This window comes from Synchiropus splendidus, chromosome 4, assembly GCF_027744825.2.
Source record: "Synchiropus splendidus isolate RoL2022-P1 chromosome 4, RoL_Sspl_1.0, whole genome shotgun sequence".
Classification (NCBI taxonomy): Eukaryota; Metazoa; Chordata; class Actinopteri; order Syngnathiformes; family Callionymidae; genus Synchiropus; species Synchiropus splendidus.
Window position 1 is genome coordinate 26164644 of NC_071337.1, and position 19000 is coordinate 26183643.

General features: G+C 41.8%; 1 protein-coding gene across 3 annotated transcripts; it reads left to right on the top strand.

The window, feature by feature from the left end:
• Positions 1-1143: 1143 nt before the first annotated feature.
• Positions 1144-18923, top strand: prkcq (protein kinase C, theta). Of its 3 annotated transcripts, XM_053863313.1 has the most exons (18): positions 1144-1201; positions 5407-5644; positions 8814-9013; positions 9090-9150; positions 12623-12803; positions 12871-12902; positions 12979-13064; positions 14460-14589; positions 14710-14819; positions 14883-14997; positions 15060-15220; positions 15300-15473; positions 15540-15631; positions 16655-16717; positions 17077-17215; positions 17279-17467; positions 17720-17848; positions 17921-18923. In XM_053863313.1, exons 2-18 carry the CDS (start codon positions 5527-5529, stop codon positions 18077-18079), a joined length of 2139 nt encoding a protein of 712 aa, XP_053719288.1. In that variant the 5' UTR covers positions 1144-1201; positions 5407-5526; the 3' UTR covers positions 18080-18923. The 3 variants fall into 3 exon arrangements, with proteins under 3 accessions (XP_053719288.1, XP_053719285.1, XP_053719287.1); XM_053863310.1 differs by having other exon boundaries at positions 14710-14997; XM_053863312.1 differs by having other exon boundaries at positions 14710-14997; positions 15108-15220.
• The last annotated feature ends 77 nt before the right edge of the window (positions 18924-19000 follow it).

Sequence of the window (19000 nt, forward strand, 5' to 3'; positions counted from 1 at the left end):
ACTTGATGTGATCCTGCCCTGCAGGTCCAGTACATAAACCATCGCACACCTTCAGGTGACTTGACAACCGTTTTCCCTCGCCTGCCGGACAATCAGGTGACTCTTGTGTGGCTGACCTCTGACCCTCTATGAACTACTTCACCACTCGTTTCCTTGTCATCTGCAGCCGTTCTCTGAGAAGGTCAAGCTCGAGCTGGCCAGACAGGATAATCACATCTGGCTTCAGCTTGGTTGTTGTGACAGGTTTTGGGATTTTTTTTTTTTTACCTGCCTAGTTCGCCCTTCATCTGCCAGTTGGATGCTGTACACAACAATCCACCGTAGCATACTGTGCATATAGAGAACGTCAGAGAGGAAGCAAGAGACAATTTCTAGAAACCAGTAGAGCAGGCATATTGTGCACAACAGCCTGTGGGACTTCCTTCTCCAGGTGCGGGTATTGCTGGTTGGCGGCTATTGAGAATGTCATCACGCTCCCATGGTCACCTCCCACATCGAAAGCCGATTCACTTTTTTATAGATCGTCCAAAGCTCCCGGTGTAAAACACAGTGCGACATTTAAAAGTTGTCAACAGCCAAACCAAGACACGTTTGGCGGTAGAGGGAGGCCAGATGGTTTTGACATGTGAGAGGAGAGGCTGAGTTTGGGATGGAGATACCAGGAAAATAAATCCATGAATCGGAAGGATGATCACATGACAGGTTAAGGTGGAGGAGGCCAACTCACTGGGGGGAAATGCTAGAAGGTGCTGATCTTGAAGGCAGACCCAGGAGACTCATGACTGAAAATGGGTGAGGATTCTGACTCTGATACCCCCCTCACCATGACCACAAATAAGGGACTAAAAAGCGAGAGGAATCGTGACTCAAAAGTTTGTGTATTCAAAATGTGACAATGGACGAGAGAGCGAGTCATTGTGAATAAATACATTATCTTGTATCTTGTCGATTAATAAATATTGAAAACACTCGAAATAGCAATGCAGTTACTCGTATTTTGCTACCAACAACCGAAAAGTATACAAATGTGTGAAAATGTGTCAATGTGAAAGCGTTTTTTCCGTTCGTCTCGGAACGTCATTGGTGGTGGTTAGATTTCCGACGCCCCTGAACGCGTCATGACCGCAAGCGCTTTTGCAGTGGGGCTCGTGCTCACTGATGTAGGACCGCGACTCTTGAAAACAACAAACTTCAACTGCAGGTGTGTTCTCCTCTTTTCGTGATTTTCCTGCTCTCATACGCGTTTTTCACGCCCTAGCTATACTTTCCCGTGTAGTTAAGACGTGCTCTGAATCAAAGTAGTTGGTGTTGGACTTTATTAAGACGGAATTATTATTCGTGTTTATTACTACGTTGTTTGCTGCTGAGTCACTGACGACGTGGTTTTTATTGTGACCAACGAATTCATTATTTGCCTATATATGTATAAGTTATACATTTAGGTTCAATAAAATTGAAGGGAAAGTGCATGTAAACCTCCACTAGAAGAATGAGCTTCAGGTGTTGCCCTCACTATTACATTACATTTTCACTGTCAATAACAGGACAAGTCTCCGCTGCTCATCGCAGTTTGCTAAAGGTGTCTTGATGTGTAATCCAGTAGTCAAGCATACCTTGAAGTGGAAAGATGGAGAGATAGTGTGGAGGAAATGTCATTTTCACCTGCCACTCTTAGTCCGGAAGGGTTGCATAAATATTGGTAGCATCACTGGAACAGCTGTTTTGCGCTCAGCTAGTTAACTGCAGCCAGTATGAATTACGTTTTTATGAAATATTTGCAAAGAGCAACCAGGCATATGACTGCTACAATATTTATTTACAATATGCTACTTCATATTCAAGATATTTAAATTGCAGAGCATGCTAAATCTGGTGTAAATGTGTAGGTTTTCTGCCCCAAAGAAAACATAATTTTATATATATATTTGCAATCTGCTGAATAAAAGATCATGGGGTTTCAACGATTGCACCAATGCATTCTATTTCTGAAAGCTACTTTAGCGGTTGTTGGCAGTAAATTTCAGAAACACTTGTTGCTCTTGTCAAAGGCCTGTGTCGCACTCGTTGACCTCCTGTCAGGATCAACAAAGGCCCTCCACACGCATCCTCTACTTAGAGATCTGTCTCCCTCACCCATAGCGTCCACAGATCTGACTACTTACGGTCAGGTGGGCTGTTGGCTGATACTTCATCTTTTGACATGAAAGAGCAGTGAAGGTTCAAAAGCATGCTGTGACCTGGCCTTTTCCCTACTGTGTGTGTCTGTGTCTGTGTCTGTGTGTGTGTGTGTGTGTGTGTGTGTGTGTGTGTGTGTGTGTGTGTGTGTGTGTGTGTGTGTGTGTGTGTGTGTGTGTGTGTATGTGTGGGTGGGTCATGATGGCATTTGGGCACTGACAGGTGGGTGAGTTAAGTGTATAGCTAACATGAAAGGCACCCAAATGGTGGCAAACATGAAAGGCAGGTGTATAGCGTTCGTAGCCTTCAGAGGTCAGTAGTATCTACTCAAAGAATCTGTACTCAAATATTGATATTTGCAATACTGCAATGCAGATGTGCAATTTGCAAACACATTGGACTGAAATATCCACCATAGAACCGAAACCAGAACAAAAGGGTGATATTTACTGTAAAAGCAAGTCTGAAGTATAAAACTAAGGAACATCAAGACCTAAAGCCACTGTGTAAAAACAAACTTCCTGGTGACAGCAATGGTGTCTAAGTTACAGCAGCTTTCGATAATAATTCAATTAAAACAAACTCATGTTCTGTTGCCAATTAATTACAGTACTGCCCCCCCACCCCCACCCCCATCTGGCTGAATCATTGATAGCCTGCAGTTACTTTCGCAGGTGAAGCGACTATAGTAACAGAAACCACATCACTGGATTTGATGAAAGCTCTGGTAGATTTTCATCTGTCCTCATTGATGACGTCTTCCTCACAACAGTTCTATTGCATTTTTTGACCTTCCCCAGACATAAATTTGTAATTTCTCTTAAAATTAAATGCTGATTTTCTTTCTTTTATGTCCAGTTTGGACTCAATCAACAACCAAAGCTCCAGCAATACACAGATTAGTGAGTGGTATTCACAATTGGCCCTGTGTTAATCCCCTTTAAATCCACTTAAAGCTCATTTTCAGTTGTTCATAATGGAAAAGGACATACATAATGTTAAGTCCTTTTTGGTTGCGCCACGGGTCCGACTATGACCATAACATGGTATTCAAGCTAAATTACAGTGGAACACATGAGGGCACAGCCACCACCATCAACACAAGAAATATTGTGAATTAATTCCTGTCCACTTGAAATGTACATGAAAACTTCAAATTATATTTAACTTTAACAAAGTCATTCAGACCTTACTTGTTTCATAATGTGAATCACAACTAAGTGAGCTAAATTTAATAAAATGTAGTAAAAGCTTTTTGAGATTTGTTCGTATTATTGTGATGTGTAGGTATTTGTGTGATATATTAGAATAAATATATGATTTTTGGCCTCTTTTGTTGGAAGTTTGCTCTTCAACGCAGTCTGAGACTGCAGAGAAAATGTGTTTTTGGTGGGGGTTTCGTATCTGGTATGTGGCAGTTTACTCGCTGAATTGAATTGAACCCACCCATTTGCTAGAGGAAGTGTGGTGACACGTTCGTACGGGGCTCCAGGATGATTTAAATCGCACAAGCACATAGGGGTTGGGTTTTAGAGAGAAATTTTGACACTAACAACAGTTGTCATTTGAAATGTTTTGACTCACTTTTTGTTGCTCATGTCTCAGCAGCATCACAACGACCTTGTGACAGTCCAGGTGAAAGTTCCACTAACTCTGTTGTTGGGCCACAATACATAGTCATGATGGCCCATTTTTGCAATTCACTACAACAAAATTAATATCCACACTACACTTAGCAATAGTGCAGATTTACAGGCATTAACCGAGTAAATACCACTTTATATTTATAATAAAGAATATAAGCCTCTTGCCAACTACAGCATCACAACAAGTTGTGTGATTTTTCTGGAGAAATGTTTTGTCATTTTTACATTGTGATGTAACATTTTAAAGAGTAATAACATTTCTCAAAATATAAATAGCATCTTATTAAAATAAAAAAAATAAAAAATCATCTTTTATTTGTAACCGGCAAATCAATTGGTGCAGCCTGAATAAATATTAATCCACATTTGTGAAGATTTTGGTATCTTAATCTATAATTCCAGTTTGATTAATAAAAATAATAGAACGATGGTTTTACCTGACACAATCTAAGCAGGTTTAAGGATCATCTTATTAGTAGTAAATTCATTGTTGAAGCAGAATGATGTCCTGATTAAATGGCATCAAGTATAGACTTATCAATTTGCAAATTGCTGTTGCTCATTGCATAACATGTCTGTCCACCACTTGGATTAACCAGGGGTGAGAAATAATGTAAGAGACAAAACTTTTTAAATCCAGAATAATATTTTGCTCTTAAATACTAATGGATATAAATAGGTAATCTGTTAGTTAACATAATGTACTTTGTACACTTACATACATTTCTACATGTCATCAATTGCATGTTTGCTCATGATGTACAAATATAAAATATTTTTTTCATTCATGGAATGGATGCATGATAGATTTTTCTCGGGCTTCCACGAGTTGACCTAAGCTTAGAATGGACCCAACTGTTCTAATGTAAGGAGCTTTGAGAAAAGATGGCAGTAGAAAATACACTTTTCATTAAAAATTGTTCCGTACAATAACTTTTTACCCCTGTAATAAGATTGAAGACAACACTAGGGCTGGATAAAGTTCATTGCAGGACTAAAGTGGATTAAATTGCAGCCTTTTTATAGAAGTTTTTAAAGTTAATTAACAACTTTCATCGTGAGAAACTAATCCCATCTGCTGTAAGCATGGCTTCCCTTGTACTCAAAACTACGCTCACATAGAAAGCAATCACAGTAATACTCTCGGTGGCACTAAGTATTGGTCTGAAAATTCTGTCCACTGACTCAGGCTGGGTGAAGGTTCCAGGAAAGGTGGTGACCATGACAACAACAACCATGACCAAGATGGTAGACTCATGTGGGTGTATATGCCTGATGCGCGTTTAAGATTTCAGTTCTATAAATAGTCAGAACCCTGGTCACAAATATACCCACTCAGCTCCTCTCCTCGAATAACACATCGACCATTCAGTCCGCGCAGTGAAAACTGCAGGCAAATTTATTTTTGAACACACAAAGACTTTATGATGTTTCTGGCATGACAGACAGCTGGTGATAAACAGAAGTAAAGGTTAGCTGGTTGTGTTTTCGCAATGAGTTTCCTTTTATGGATTTTCAGTAACTTGACTGAGGCATGTCCTTGTGGTTTTGTCTTCATCAACGATATTTTTCTTCTGCCTCATAGGGGGTTCTGGAGGCCAGTGAGCAGCTGGCTTCCTTCTCCGTTCTGCTGACCATCTTTCCACGAGTAGACAATTGGAATTATCCTCTGCTGGCTGACGGCTGTATTTCACGTGACATCAACATGTCACCTTTCCTGCGGATTGGCTTCTCTAACTTTGAGATTGATCCTGGTTTGGCGTACCATGAAGAGGTGCTCAACCCATACTGTGCCGTCTACATGAAGGAGGCTATCGACACAGGTCAGTACAATCTGAAGTATTCCAGGGCTGTGATTGTTCTGTTCACCTGTGGACGAGGTACTTGAAATAAGAAGGTGACATGACATTGAAACAGCTGAATGACTAACCATTGCCCCTATATTTCAAACTTAGTGATGATGAAATGAATGCTGACAAAATAAGCAATCCAGCACCACAGGACCTCTGGCTTCTTTGTAGTATTTCAGGGCAGAAAAACCATCACAAATTATTTTTAGAAGACACGTTGCCCAAAAGAAACTGAGAACTGAAATGCGAGTTCAAGGAAATAGTATTCATTCATCTTACTCATATGCATCGGCGTTTGCTAACCATTGGCAAGCGTTGTGAAAAAATAGAATAGTGACTAAGAGGAAGTGTGACGACTCTGAGTGTCTGCAGTAAATATAGTCATGTAGCTGTTGCATTTTTATTTTTGGTATTCTGACAGTAAGCTCTGGTGGAAAAGTACATTCCAACTGTATTTACAGAATAGTCCTATTTCGAGGTTCTGATGTGCCCACAGCATGTCTGTTACAAAAAGCATGGAACAGCCGATAAAGTGTGCAGACTACTGCTGTAAACAGGATATGAAAAATGACCTCCTATCTTTTTCTTTCATTCGATCATATACTTTTTCTTGAAATGATGTGTGTGTTGATGTGCCTGTGACACAGCCTAAAAACAAATAAGTTGACTCATAAAATGTGTATGGCAGCATCACAGTCAATAGCTGTGGCGAGTTGATTCTCTGTAGATTTGTAGCGGAAAAAAACAGCGAAAATACTTGCTCTGACTTAAAACTAGACAGAAATAATGATGGGTCATTGCGTAAAAACATTAGTGGTTTGTTTAATAAATAAAACTGTTTGAATATTGAACATCTATAGCAACAAAATGCATTGCATTTATCTGCCTTTACCACACAAACCACTGAAATATTGCCGTCACTAGGAACAGTTTTAACCTCAGCAATAACAGTGGCCTGTCAGAGGAACAATGTGGTCCTGGGGTTATAAATATTTGCTGTAAATCAAAACATTGTCATTGAGGTGAGGTATCTGGGGAATTCATCCAGTGAAGCTTTTGTCATTTTATTTGTAGACAGCATATTCATTAAAATCCTGTTCGGCAGACATTTGTTATTTTCTGATGCTCTAATGTCCATCGATGCCAGCTGGCTGGGCTGTTGGAAGGGCAGAAGATGAGCCAATGATAGAGATCACTTAGGGTTTAAAAAGCTTAGCAGCTTTATTGATGGCATGCGGTTGTTATGTAAGTGGATGTGAGGGCATGATCTCATAAAAATGGTCTTATGTGTTGATAGAGAGCAGAATATGCAAGTAAGAACAAATCTTTGAAATCACATCTTTGTAAAAAGTGATCGCTTGTTAAATCAATGTACTGCATTATGAAGAGTACAAATGGTCAGATGTAATAGATGATCATTAACCTAGTGGATAAGTGTCATGACTGAGGGGTATTTTCAGCCTCACGTCTGCATAATCTCCATCATGAGAATGTGATACAGTTTTATCCTATTTGTCCAGGATATTTCGTGGTGTCAGCTTTCTTTCCTGGCTGCAGGCCGTCATTGAAGTCGAGCCAACATTCAGTTTATGCGTCCTTTGTCTGTAGCATTTAATGCAGATTTGCTGGACAAAAAATGATTTTGTACAACAGAAACCAGAACCTTCTCTTTAGCTCCCCTGTACTAGGACTCGCTGCCCACCATCTAGTCGTGGCTGCACAACTCAAATATGATATATTCCAATTGCTGCTTTTCAAAGCTGTTGCCCTACTTCTTCTTTGCCTTGGATTATTATTTACTCCTCCAGGTTTTATTATATTTAGAGTCTGGAAAATGAAATGGACACCATGATGTAGAGCAGGAAATAATTCACACCCAAAAAGGATAAAACTCTTCCTAGTTAACTTGGCAACAAACTATGGCAATGAAAGGAATTCCACAGTTGCCAGGTACAGTCACTGACATGGCTGCTCAACTAAGTTTTCGCTGTAAGTTTTTACGTCTCACTTCCTTCATTGCTGATTATAGATATGCTTATGTGCTCCAAACAGTCCTTCCGGGATTTTCTTTTTTTTCTTTGTGGCCAAAAATATCTTATTTTGCAGCAGATTTTTTATGATTATTATTTTTTTCATTTCAGTGAAAGTTGCAATCATTTTTGAGGCCAACACAAATAAGAACCTTTGCCGATTAGCTTGTAAAAATAAAAACTAATGTCAGTCTTTAGCCTAAATGAAAGTGCTTGGCAGCAATGATTTTTAACAAAATAGTTCAAAATACTATTTCAAGCCAAAGAACTCTCCCTAAATAATAAAGAAATAAATAATGGTAAGCCTGTGTTGCGGATGCTTAAATGGAAACCCTGTCGATATATATATAATCATTGTCCCCACCAATTCTCAAAAGAAACTGGTCCTCTTGCAGTAACTGGTTAGGATCTAGAGTGTCAGAAATAGTGTTGAGAGAGATGGATGGTGCAGTCAGCCATGTTTGTTTACATCCGCTCGTATTGTCTCCTGAGTATGTACATTATTTGAATGTTTTTATTTACTTTGACATGTATTATTTTCTTTTTCTTTTATTTAACTGATGGGTTCTGCCGTTTTCTGTCGTAAATTAAAAAGATAAAAATATCAGATGTCGACAGTCATCAGTGGAAATGGCTGGCAGCCCTGCCTTAATAAAATTTCAGCCGATCAAATTATTTACCTAACAGTTGACGGTGTGCTGCTCTGGCGAGTTTCACTTTTCAGTTCCGTCCATTATACGTTTAAATAATCAGAATTTAGACATTTACAAAAAGATTCCGTTTTGTTGACGTTGGAACTGTGAACCCAGGTGGTAATAGCTGCAGGCAAATGTGAGCGTTTGGCTTCATCTTAATATGAATATGAAGATATACATTCCGTGAAGAGGGGTGGGCGAAAGGACACTGAAGCACTTGATCAAATTTGCAGCAAAGTCACAGTGACTGGACAAAATTGCAGGGTCTCGCAGAACTCGCAGGGATTGGTTGAAATTGCATTAATAGTTGTGCTTGCAAAATCGCAATTTCCTGAAGGGACTGTACAAAGAGTGAATGAGAAATTGAATGGTAGAGGCAATAAAAGACTTTCTTTTATTGCTGTTTTTGCTTTTCAGAGAAAGGGAAAGTTTACAAGCAGAAGAAGCCCACCATGTACCCCCCATGGAGCACAACGTTTGACGCCCATATCCATAGAGGACGAATCATGCATGTCATGGTAAAGGACAGAACAGCAGAGCTCAAGTCAGAGGCCACAGTTTCCCTCGACTCCTTGGCAACGCAATGTAAGAAGGAAAATGGCAAACTGGAGATTTGGGTGAGTAAGTTACTGGTTACATTCCTCTTTTCTATATCATTATAGTCACAATGATTTCATTTTGTATTGATTTCAGTTGGACATGAAGCCACAGGGCCGTTTACTAATGGAAGCTAAATATTATTTGGAGAAAAGTGGTGAGTAATTCTTTATTTCTGGTCACTTCCCTTTGTTGCATGACATGGCAAATGGATCACCTAGTTTATAGGGAAGTTTCAAGCCAAGCGAGTCGCTAGCATTGCTGGATTAGATGTGTTACTGTGTGTATCATAGGGGTGGTTGAACCTGTACTGTAAATAGGCCAGACATGACATGACACATTAGATAATGGACATTTTTCAAGAATGCAATTTCAAAGCTTCATCGTTTTGTTTGACACCTAGTAAGTTCAGCCTTACGCAGTGAAATGGTTGTCAGTGTACCCAGCGGATAAAACACACCTTATGTCATTCTGCTTTCTTTCCATGGTTAAAAATGTTCCATGTGTCGTAAACATTCCTTATTAGAGTGTAAGTTTATGAAAACCAAAAATTAACCGGAGAATTTAAAAAAATCCCCTCAAAAGCAGAATGAATACATACTGTCCTTGCTGAGCCACACGCAAGGCATCATCAGTATGTGCATGGGTTTAGGTACGTGCATCATATGCAGTTTAGTTTCAAACCACATCTCAATAATTATTGTTCGACACAAACAAGGAGGACAATGCAATTAAGTGTATAAATCCAATTTCAAAAATTAAATTGTCATTAGACAGTTATTGTACCATTTTTTTATCATGTGTTGAGACAGTGTTGGTAGTGTTGCGGTCACACCCACACAAACTGAGACCAAGACATTATTGAGACTGGAGAGTATCAAGACCAAGACAAGACAGAGGCATTTGGAGATCAAGACCAAGAAGAGACCATGATATATGGAGGTGGAGACCGAGAGAAGACCGAGACAGTATATATAAGAATTCTCAAACCGACCCACAAGTGAGCTTTTGTTCCAGTGAAACAAGCACAAATTGGTTAACCAGTGAGGTGTCCGCTGAAACAAGCAGCACCAGTCTGGCAATTGATAGTCTTGACAGTCTCGAAGGGTCTTGAATGGAAACCCAGAGTCCACCCAGTCAGAGACTAGCACAAGACAAAGTAAAAGTGCATTCGAGACGAAACTCTAAAAAAAAGTGGTCTTCATGCTATTCTCGAGACCAAGACCAATCTCAAGTACTACAACACTAAATGTTGTGTTTCATGAGGTTGAAAAAATAAATAAATAATACATATATATATATATGTATATATATATATATTTATCGATAGATAGATAGACAGACAGATAGATAGACAGACAGACAGACAGACAGACAGACAGACAGACAGACAGATAGATAGATAGATAGGTAGATAGATAGAGTCTTTGGTGAGATAGTGAAATGTTCCTTCAATTTAATTGCACCAACAATTAAATTCTTGTTTCAATGCGTGATATTGCACTGTCAAAAACACACATGGTGGAAGAGGCTTTATTTACTGTAGCATCTGGTCTTTTTTAACAACCGCTTGTAAACCTCTGGGGATGAGCAAAGCAATTACTGGAGTTAAATCAGAGGAATTCCATCCCATTATTGTCTAATGGTTTCTAACTGCTCATCAGTCCTGGGCCTGAGTTTCAGTTTAATGATGGTCCAAGAGCCTCCTATTGCTGGAAGACCTGGACTGCAGACAGCCCGGGCAGCAACCAGACTCCTGTGAGGCCTTTGTCCTTTGATGGATGCATTGTGGTTCTCTATTGTTTTGCTGAAAAATGAAACGCTTTGCCTAAATGGGATGTTATCTGGACGGAAGCATTGTCCTCTTCATTCTCTAATACCTTTACATGTATATTACACACTGTGAGTGTCATGGAAAGATTTTAAAAAAGTGAAAAAAAGTACTTGTTTGTTTTGCTATTTTTGTGAGGTTTCTCATTGACATAACCCTTTCCCCAGCCTCTCACCCTTAACTAACCTTCCACAACAAATGGCTCACCTTAACCAGGACTCTGAACCAAACTTGTGCCCAATTATAATGAACTACTTTTACTGACGTTTTAACCCTCTAAACCTTGTGAGGACAGGCCAAAATGTCCTCACACAGCAAAACGTCCTCACAATAAGGTGGCTTGTTAAAACATTGTGTTTTTTTGGAGGGGGGGGGTTTGACGCAGAGGTCCAGTTCTCCTGTTACACTGCAGAGTGCTGAGAAAAATAGCAAAATAACCGTCGCGATTAGAATGACTGAATTATTAAAGAGTTTCTGGCTTGTGTTTCTGGCAACCATGTGTGATTTAATAAGCCTTAATCCTCCAGAGATTATTCCTCACTAAAAATAGACATAGTGTAGCTGCGGACTGATATATTTTCTCTTTGTATTTGATTTGGTCTCACCACGGAGTCCTGGCACCAACAGGCTGTGAGGAGACGACGTCCCTCTGAGGTTTTATAAACAGAGCCAATAAGATATTGCTGCTCAAAACAACAGGTGGTTCACTTCACCTTTAACTCTATTTAAAACCCACACAACACACATACAGACGGCTCCTGTGATCCGGCTTTACCCCAACAGTGATACATTAAGTGATTAAAAGTGCTACACTGTGGACAGTAACAAGGTCTATTCAGTCACACCTTATTAAGTACATAATACAAATTTCATTTCATTTCGTTCAAATGCAACTCAGGTGAAAAACTCTAAGTAGCTTATATGAACCCTTGAAAGACATTAAAATGTGTCCATGTTTTCTGCTTCGAACATAATGATTTTATACAAAAGAGGAATGGCACACATCACTGTCATAGAAGCTTGTGTGTGTTTTAACGCTGTGGTGCTGCATCTTGTTGATGGTTTTAGATGTCTGCTGGAGACACGTATTTGTTGTACAAGTCTGGGCTTGGCCTCACTGTGGAAATGTGTCGAATGCCTCCGCCTCACAGATAGAAAGTCTCAGTTTGACTTCACCTTCAGGCAAATCTGGCTGTGAAAGGATTTCAGGGAATAACTGGAGAAAATACACAATGCACTGCAACATTCACAGCACCGCTTTGTGTTCTGTATCTTCTGTTTAACTTTTATGGGGGAAGAAAACTGTGGAAGTCTTTTCAGAGTATCTGCCACACTCCAATTTGCACATCCTGATCTATGGCTGTGTTTTTATCTGTTGCCTCTGAAAGGATGTCTTTGTGTTTTCAGTACTTCAGCAGCAAGCTAGTGAATGGAGGCGGTTTGATAGGGTCATTTTCTGTTTCATCACACATCAGTTTCATTAACATCCTCATATATGAATTGCAGTCAGTTGTCAAAACCTTGCTCAAGAACACAGTTGGTCTAAATGAGATTATTCAAGTGGGTAGGTGGATACAGTCAGCTGAGTCCAACTTGAACTGAGAATACTGTCACTTCCTTTGGTGCATTTGACTGAGCATTACTCAGCGTATGTGCATGATTTGAAAGCTCTCAGCAGGACTTTGCCTTGAGGAATGTAGCCAGCATTCAATGTGGTTTCATCATTTGTTTAAAGCCGGCAATTCTGTCATTTTATAAGCAATATTTCTGCATCCAGTTGATGTGTATCATATTTCAGATGTGGCGGGCCTGACTGAAGAAGACCCTGAGTTGGAGCAGGAGCGAGAGGGTTTGTTCTCTCTTCACCAGCGACGAGGTGCCATCAAGCAGGCCAAAATTCACGTTGTAAAATGTCACGAGTTCAGCGCCACGTTCTTCCCTCAGCCGACGTTCTGCTCTGTTTGCAAAGAGTTTGTCTGGTAATACAACTGTTCAACTGTTCATTGTAATTGCCATATTACTCATACTTGTCTTTCCATACTGCAGGGGGCTCAACAAGCAAGGCTACCAGTGTAGACGTGGGTCTCTTCCTCTCACTTTACATGTTTCTACTCAACTTTCATCCATCTCAATCTTCCACTTTGTGACTTTCAGAGTGTAACGCAGCAATTCACAAGAAATGCATCGACAAAGTCATTGCCAAATGTACCGGCTCCGCCATCAACAGTAAAGAGACGATGGTGGGTTGTTTTTGCTTTCTGCACTTCCTCTTCAGTCAGATATGTGTGAAAACAAAACAAATTCATACCACAGGAAGACCTGTTACCCATGCAATCCTTGGTCTGCCTAACTGCGTATGGAAATGTTTATGTGAGCCAGGTTGCCTCACCGCACAACTATAACACGTTTAGTGTTCATTTTCCACCTAATCTTATTTTCCAAATCTGCATGTGCTGTCATTTAAATTTCACAGTCTCTAAACGGCTGTCCACAAAAGACTTGTTTATCAATAATAAACAATTCACTTTCACACCACACTGAGAAGATAAATGAGTGTAGTTTTCTGCACGATCTTGAAGCTGTAGCCATCGATAGCCAACAGCAAGAGAAGGTGACGAAGATAAGAATCAGAGCTTGCATCATGCACTAAACGGAACTTTGGTTACACAATAGGTATTATTTTAATTCACCCAATCACTTACCATATATGGTGTTGCATCACGCTCTCAATGCAAATGACTAATGTCATGTTCTTTAAATTCCTAATTGAAAACGTTTGGAGAAAGAATAACCTTGGTGATAGGTGACTGTTATAGCCAGTGTGTCATTCGAACGGGGACGAAGAAAAAGTGTATCATTTAACTCCTCGCCGGGTAATGTTGTCATGTTTACGACGTGGCTTGTTGAATAGAGCCACAGTGTGTTTTGTGGTCCTGTCTGCGCAGGCGACGGTTTAGAAATTGTTGTGTTTACTAGCCGGGGGTGAGCAGTACTATCTCTACCAGCGCAGTGCAACAACGCGTGAACGTCAACACCAAAACAAAGCGGATGATGGATGAATCAGAAGAACATCGGCTCTTTGTCATAGTGCATTCTATTCATTATTGATCACCCTGAAATCGTTGAATGGGCCGCTGTACTTTGAGTTGCACTCACTCAGCGCTCTAGTCTGCTGCCCTTCAGGCAGGACAGCGGTCTATTCCTCACTGCAATGATTCAACCAGAAGTTAAAAACAAAAGCTCCTTGACTTTTAAGACTGCCTCCACATTCCTCGGCCCTACTATAATCTCTAATGTCTAACATACATTTGGACAAGCTACGTAAAATGTCTCTCCGCTTCCTTCCTTCCCTCAAATGCAGTGACTTTAATTTAAAGCCAAATATCAGAATTAATTCCAGTCGATGGCGCCACTATGAAACGCCAACACGGTCAGCTGTGTCAAATGAGTGTGTGACACCTATTGAGGCACCATTAACCTGTCACTCCTGATCTGGTGTATGGTGATGAGCTTGGATGACACTTTAGATAGATCGTGTCAATTGACGTGAAGCACAAGAGTTAAAACCCAAACCAATGAGTACCAGTTTGTCTCCCGTCAGTCAGTTACACCCTTGACTTTTTTTCTTGTCGTAGATTCACAAAGAGCGCTTCAAGATCGACATGCCACACAGATTCAAAGTCTACAACTACAAGAGTCCAACATTCTGTGAACACTGCGGGACTCTGCTGTGGGGTCTGGCCAGGCAGGGCCTCAAATGTGAGGGTGAGAATTTGACTCTTTCGCAGGGGACAGGTCGACCATTTTCACAATGAAGAAAAAGATATTGAATTGTTTCCCTCCAAAATGGTTTGACAAGACAAGCGTGCCCTTGTTTGTCAACAGAATGTAGCATGAACGTTCACCACAAGTGTCAGAAGAAAGTAGCCAACCTCTGCGGGGTCAACCAGAAACTGATGGCCGAGGCTTTAGCCATCATCGGGAGCAAACGGCCGGTCAGTTTTTCATGTGACAAAAGAACGTTGGGAGCAGTGGAATTTACGCCTGGATCTGAACAGGAGAAGAGCACCAGAGACTCTGACATTATCAGTCGTGAGGGCCCAATTGGCATCGAGCAGGCAGGTGTGGTGCGAGCGCCATCCGGGCTGCAGGCGGCGCCACCTGCCATCAGAGGTGAACTTCTTTTTTTAGGAAATCAGTGGTCATTTCGACTTCTGATGGTTTGTGTCCTGCAGAGGCACAGGGCGTGTCCTGGGAGGGTCCAGCTAAGACCAATCTTTCAGTCCCAGATGGCCAGCGTGAGGAGCCCCTGTATGCTGTTCCAAAGAAGGAGACCAAATTTTCTATAGACGACTTCATTCTGCATAAGCTGCTGGGGAAGGGAAGCTTTGGCAAGGTGTTGGCTTTCACTCCTCAAACATCAGACAGAAATATTTCACCAGAAGCCTGGTGCTGATTTTGTTCCATGTTTGCAGGTGTTCTTGGCAGAGTTGGCAAAGAGTGGACAGTTTTTCGCCGTAAAGGTCCTGAAGAAAGATGTGGTTCTGATGGATGACGATGTAGAGTGCACCTTGGTGGAGAGGAGGGTCCTCTCTTTAGCCTGGGAGAACCCCTTCCTCACACACCTTCACTGCACATTCCAAACCAAGGTGATCCCCGTCCGAGCCTCGTGCACGGAATGTTGTTCACTGTCTGACCATTGCTGCTCTCCACAGGAGAACTTGTTCTTTGTGATGGAGTATTTGAATGGAGGTGATCTGATGTTTCACATCCAGAACTGTCACAAATTTGACCTGCAGAGGTCCACGTACGTATCCTACCTATGACCAAATGCACTGCACAACCATCAAACAAGTTTCAGTGACTCACATGAGAGACTTCAGACCTGGAAGGAAAGAAATCCCTAATATTTCATGATTCTATATCAGTTCCTAATGTCATTCTGTGAGCCACATTCCCGGCAGAACCAAAATGTTTTCAATCACTTGTCTGTATTGCTAATGGTCACAAACCGTACAGTACTAAAAATACCAGCGAGCGAGATTGCTTCAGCATCATTAAGCAAAGATCCCTTAAAGATCTCTAATTATATAGTAATTACAGTGATCTGAAAACAAAAGGACCTCTGCACATCACCGGCCAGAGGGTTAGACCTGTCGCATGCCTACTCAGTGAGTAGGATCCAGATGAGAACCACTGAGAGTCAGACTTTTCCTACGCTTAAGGTGGTGTTTCAAAGACTCAGATTTAACAACGTTCTTTTACCTGAATAACGTGCAGCTTAAACCCTTAAGATCTGGTATCTGTGAAAAAGGGCCGACCCAGGAGGCTGATCTTGGCATTTAAACTCTATGTTAACGTAACATGGCAGCCACTAACAGCAGATGCTGAGCTCTGTGGAAACATGGCTCCTTCCTTACACTGACAACTGCAACAGCGACATGCAACACGTGCCAGTGGATGTTCAGAGGGGTGGGAGGTGACCCCATGAGGTTCAACCCCACCAACATAACTATGTATTTGAGGATGCATCATGCGAAGTCATACTTGCCTTTTACTCAAAGCATGACCAGTGTTGAGCACAGTGCAGCAACAAGGCTAATACTTTAACACTGGTATCGGCATCAGTCCATACCCAAAGTCCTGGAGTCTCGAGTCCATAAAAGTTGGATCGGTACATCCCTAGAATGTAGTACATCAAACTTGTGGTGTGGTCTTTTGATTCCTGGCATGCTGTTGAAAGTTTGTAGTTCTAATTCCATTCCACTGCACAGACGATGCAGTCATCACCAAGAACATGTGAATGTATTTCTCATGGTTGTTCCTTTAGGTTCTACGCTGCTGAGATCGTGTGTGGTCTACAGTTCCTTCACTCCAAAGGCGTCATTTACAGGTGAAGTCTCACAAAAAGCAGATTTCCATATACTGGGAAGGCGCAGTCACTCATTTCCTCCCACCTTGTGATGTGGTACCTAATAATATTGTCCTATATAAATGGAATCTGATACGTTTTTAGCATTTGATATATCATTGAACGCAATGCATTCATCCACACACCAGGTGGCAGAAGTGTTACGGAGCGGTAACACACCGTGGAATGCAGAGGTTGTGCAGCAGAAAACATATGCAAATGAATGACCCGTTTCCAACCAACCCGGATAGTTGCATAGAAATACGGGTTTCACCACGACCCATCGCATGACCTCTGCCTCTCCGTGACTGACTCACAGACTGAAATTTGTCTGTTGGCAGAGATCTGAAGCTGGACAACGTGCTGCTGGACTCTGAGGGACACATCAAGATCGCAGACTTCGGCATGTGTAAGGAGAACATGCTGCTGGAGTCGCGCACCGCCACCTTCTGCGGGACTCCCGACTACATCGCTCCAGAGGTGAGAGAATGATTCATGACGTCAGCAAAGCACCTCATCCTGAAACACTGGCTCTGTTTTCAGATCCTGCTGGGTCAGAAGTACAACAACTCGGTGGACTGGTGGTCGTTCGGTGTCCTAGTCTACGAGATGCTGATCGGTCAGTCTCCGTTTCACGGCCGCGATGAAGAGCAGCTGTTCCAGTCCATACGAACCGACAATCCACTGTATCCCCGGTGGCTGACCAAAGACTCCAAGGACATTCTGGTGAAGGTGAGACAGCAGGATAAAGGTTGGTCCACTAAATCCACATGACCTCGCCACACTCAGATGATCAGCAAAGAAAATGTTGTCAGTGCTCACAACTACTCAAATACAGAAGTCACATCAACCATGTATGTATGTAGAGAATATATATATATGTGTGTGTGTGTGTGTGTACATATATCTCAGTAAACAGTAAACTGGTCGTCCTTTGAAGGAGGATTTCATTCATCTGACTGAGGTCATTTGATGTGTCTGCAGCTGTTTGTCCGAGAACCCGAGGAACGTTTGGGTGTGAAGGGAAACATCAGGCAGCACAGTTTCTTCAGCAGCATCGACTGGAATGCGATCGAACACCGACAGGTGGTTCCGCCATTCAAGCCGACCCTGGTGAGTCTAAGTGGCGAGTACATACGTGGGCTCACCGGCGCCGGCTCACACAGTCTCTCCCTCCCCCCGCAGACATCGCCCAGCGACTGCAGCAACTTCGACAAGGAGTTTATCAACGAGAAGCCACGGCTGTCCTGCGCCGACCGGACTCTCATCAACAGTGTGGACCAGACCATGTTCAGAAACTTCTCCTTCGTCAACCCAGGGATGGCTTGTGCCGCGGTGCGCTGACCTCCACTTAGCAAGTCGCCCAGACTCAGCATCCACACAGTCGCAGACCGAACCAAAAGCACCTCACTCTAATAACAATCATTTAGACCAGGCAGCCAATGGTTTCACTCTCGTACACATGTGTAGATGCTTCATTCCAGCACAGACCTCAGTGCTCATCTCCAGAGGAACTAAAAAGACTCCCGTCGTTCTCATTGTTCTTGACCACACTGTGTTTACAGTGGAGATGTTGATCACTCCAACTGGCCCTGGCTCTTCACTGTGGAATCCTCTACTCCAAGTCTCAGACTGACAACAGACCCTGACTCAAATGCCAGTTTGCACTAGCATCTCTGTTGCGCTCACCGGTCAAAACCATTGCTTGTGCCTTTCACACGCACCAATCCAGGAGGGCATTTTCATCTGCCCAGTGGTCCAAGTCACTCGCTCACCAACGACTTTGCCAGACAGTCCAGAGTGTTTTTTCTCGATGTCGGATCAAACACAGACATGTAGAACCTAGAGTTGTTTAAGGAGCAGTTAAGAAGCGCATTCATGACAAATCCACTTGATTATTGTTGTTCAATGTGTTGGTTGTGAACTCATGGTGCCTCAGTGTAACTTAGGAGTCAAAGTAAATCAAACCCAGACTCGAATCAAACTGTTTTAGTTGTGTTCCTCGACCAGCAGTTTTGTCAGTCTTAGTATGAAGTCGTAGTTTACGTGTAAATAGAGAGTTAAATTCTTGTCTGAGTGTAGCAGACACACAGCCATTTCGGTTTACATGCTTCCTGTATTATGGATGTGTCAATGCCATGTCATCTATTTTAGCTCCCGTGATGGTGAATGTGTAAAATAAAGTGAAATGAAAGACCTTGGTGTTTTTAAACAGATTTGTCTGTTAAAATATCCACGAAGCTATGTCGACTGCTGTTCACCTAG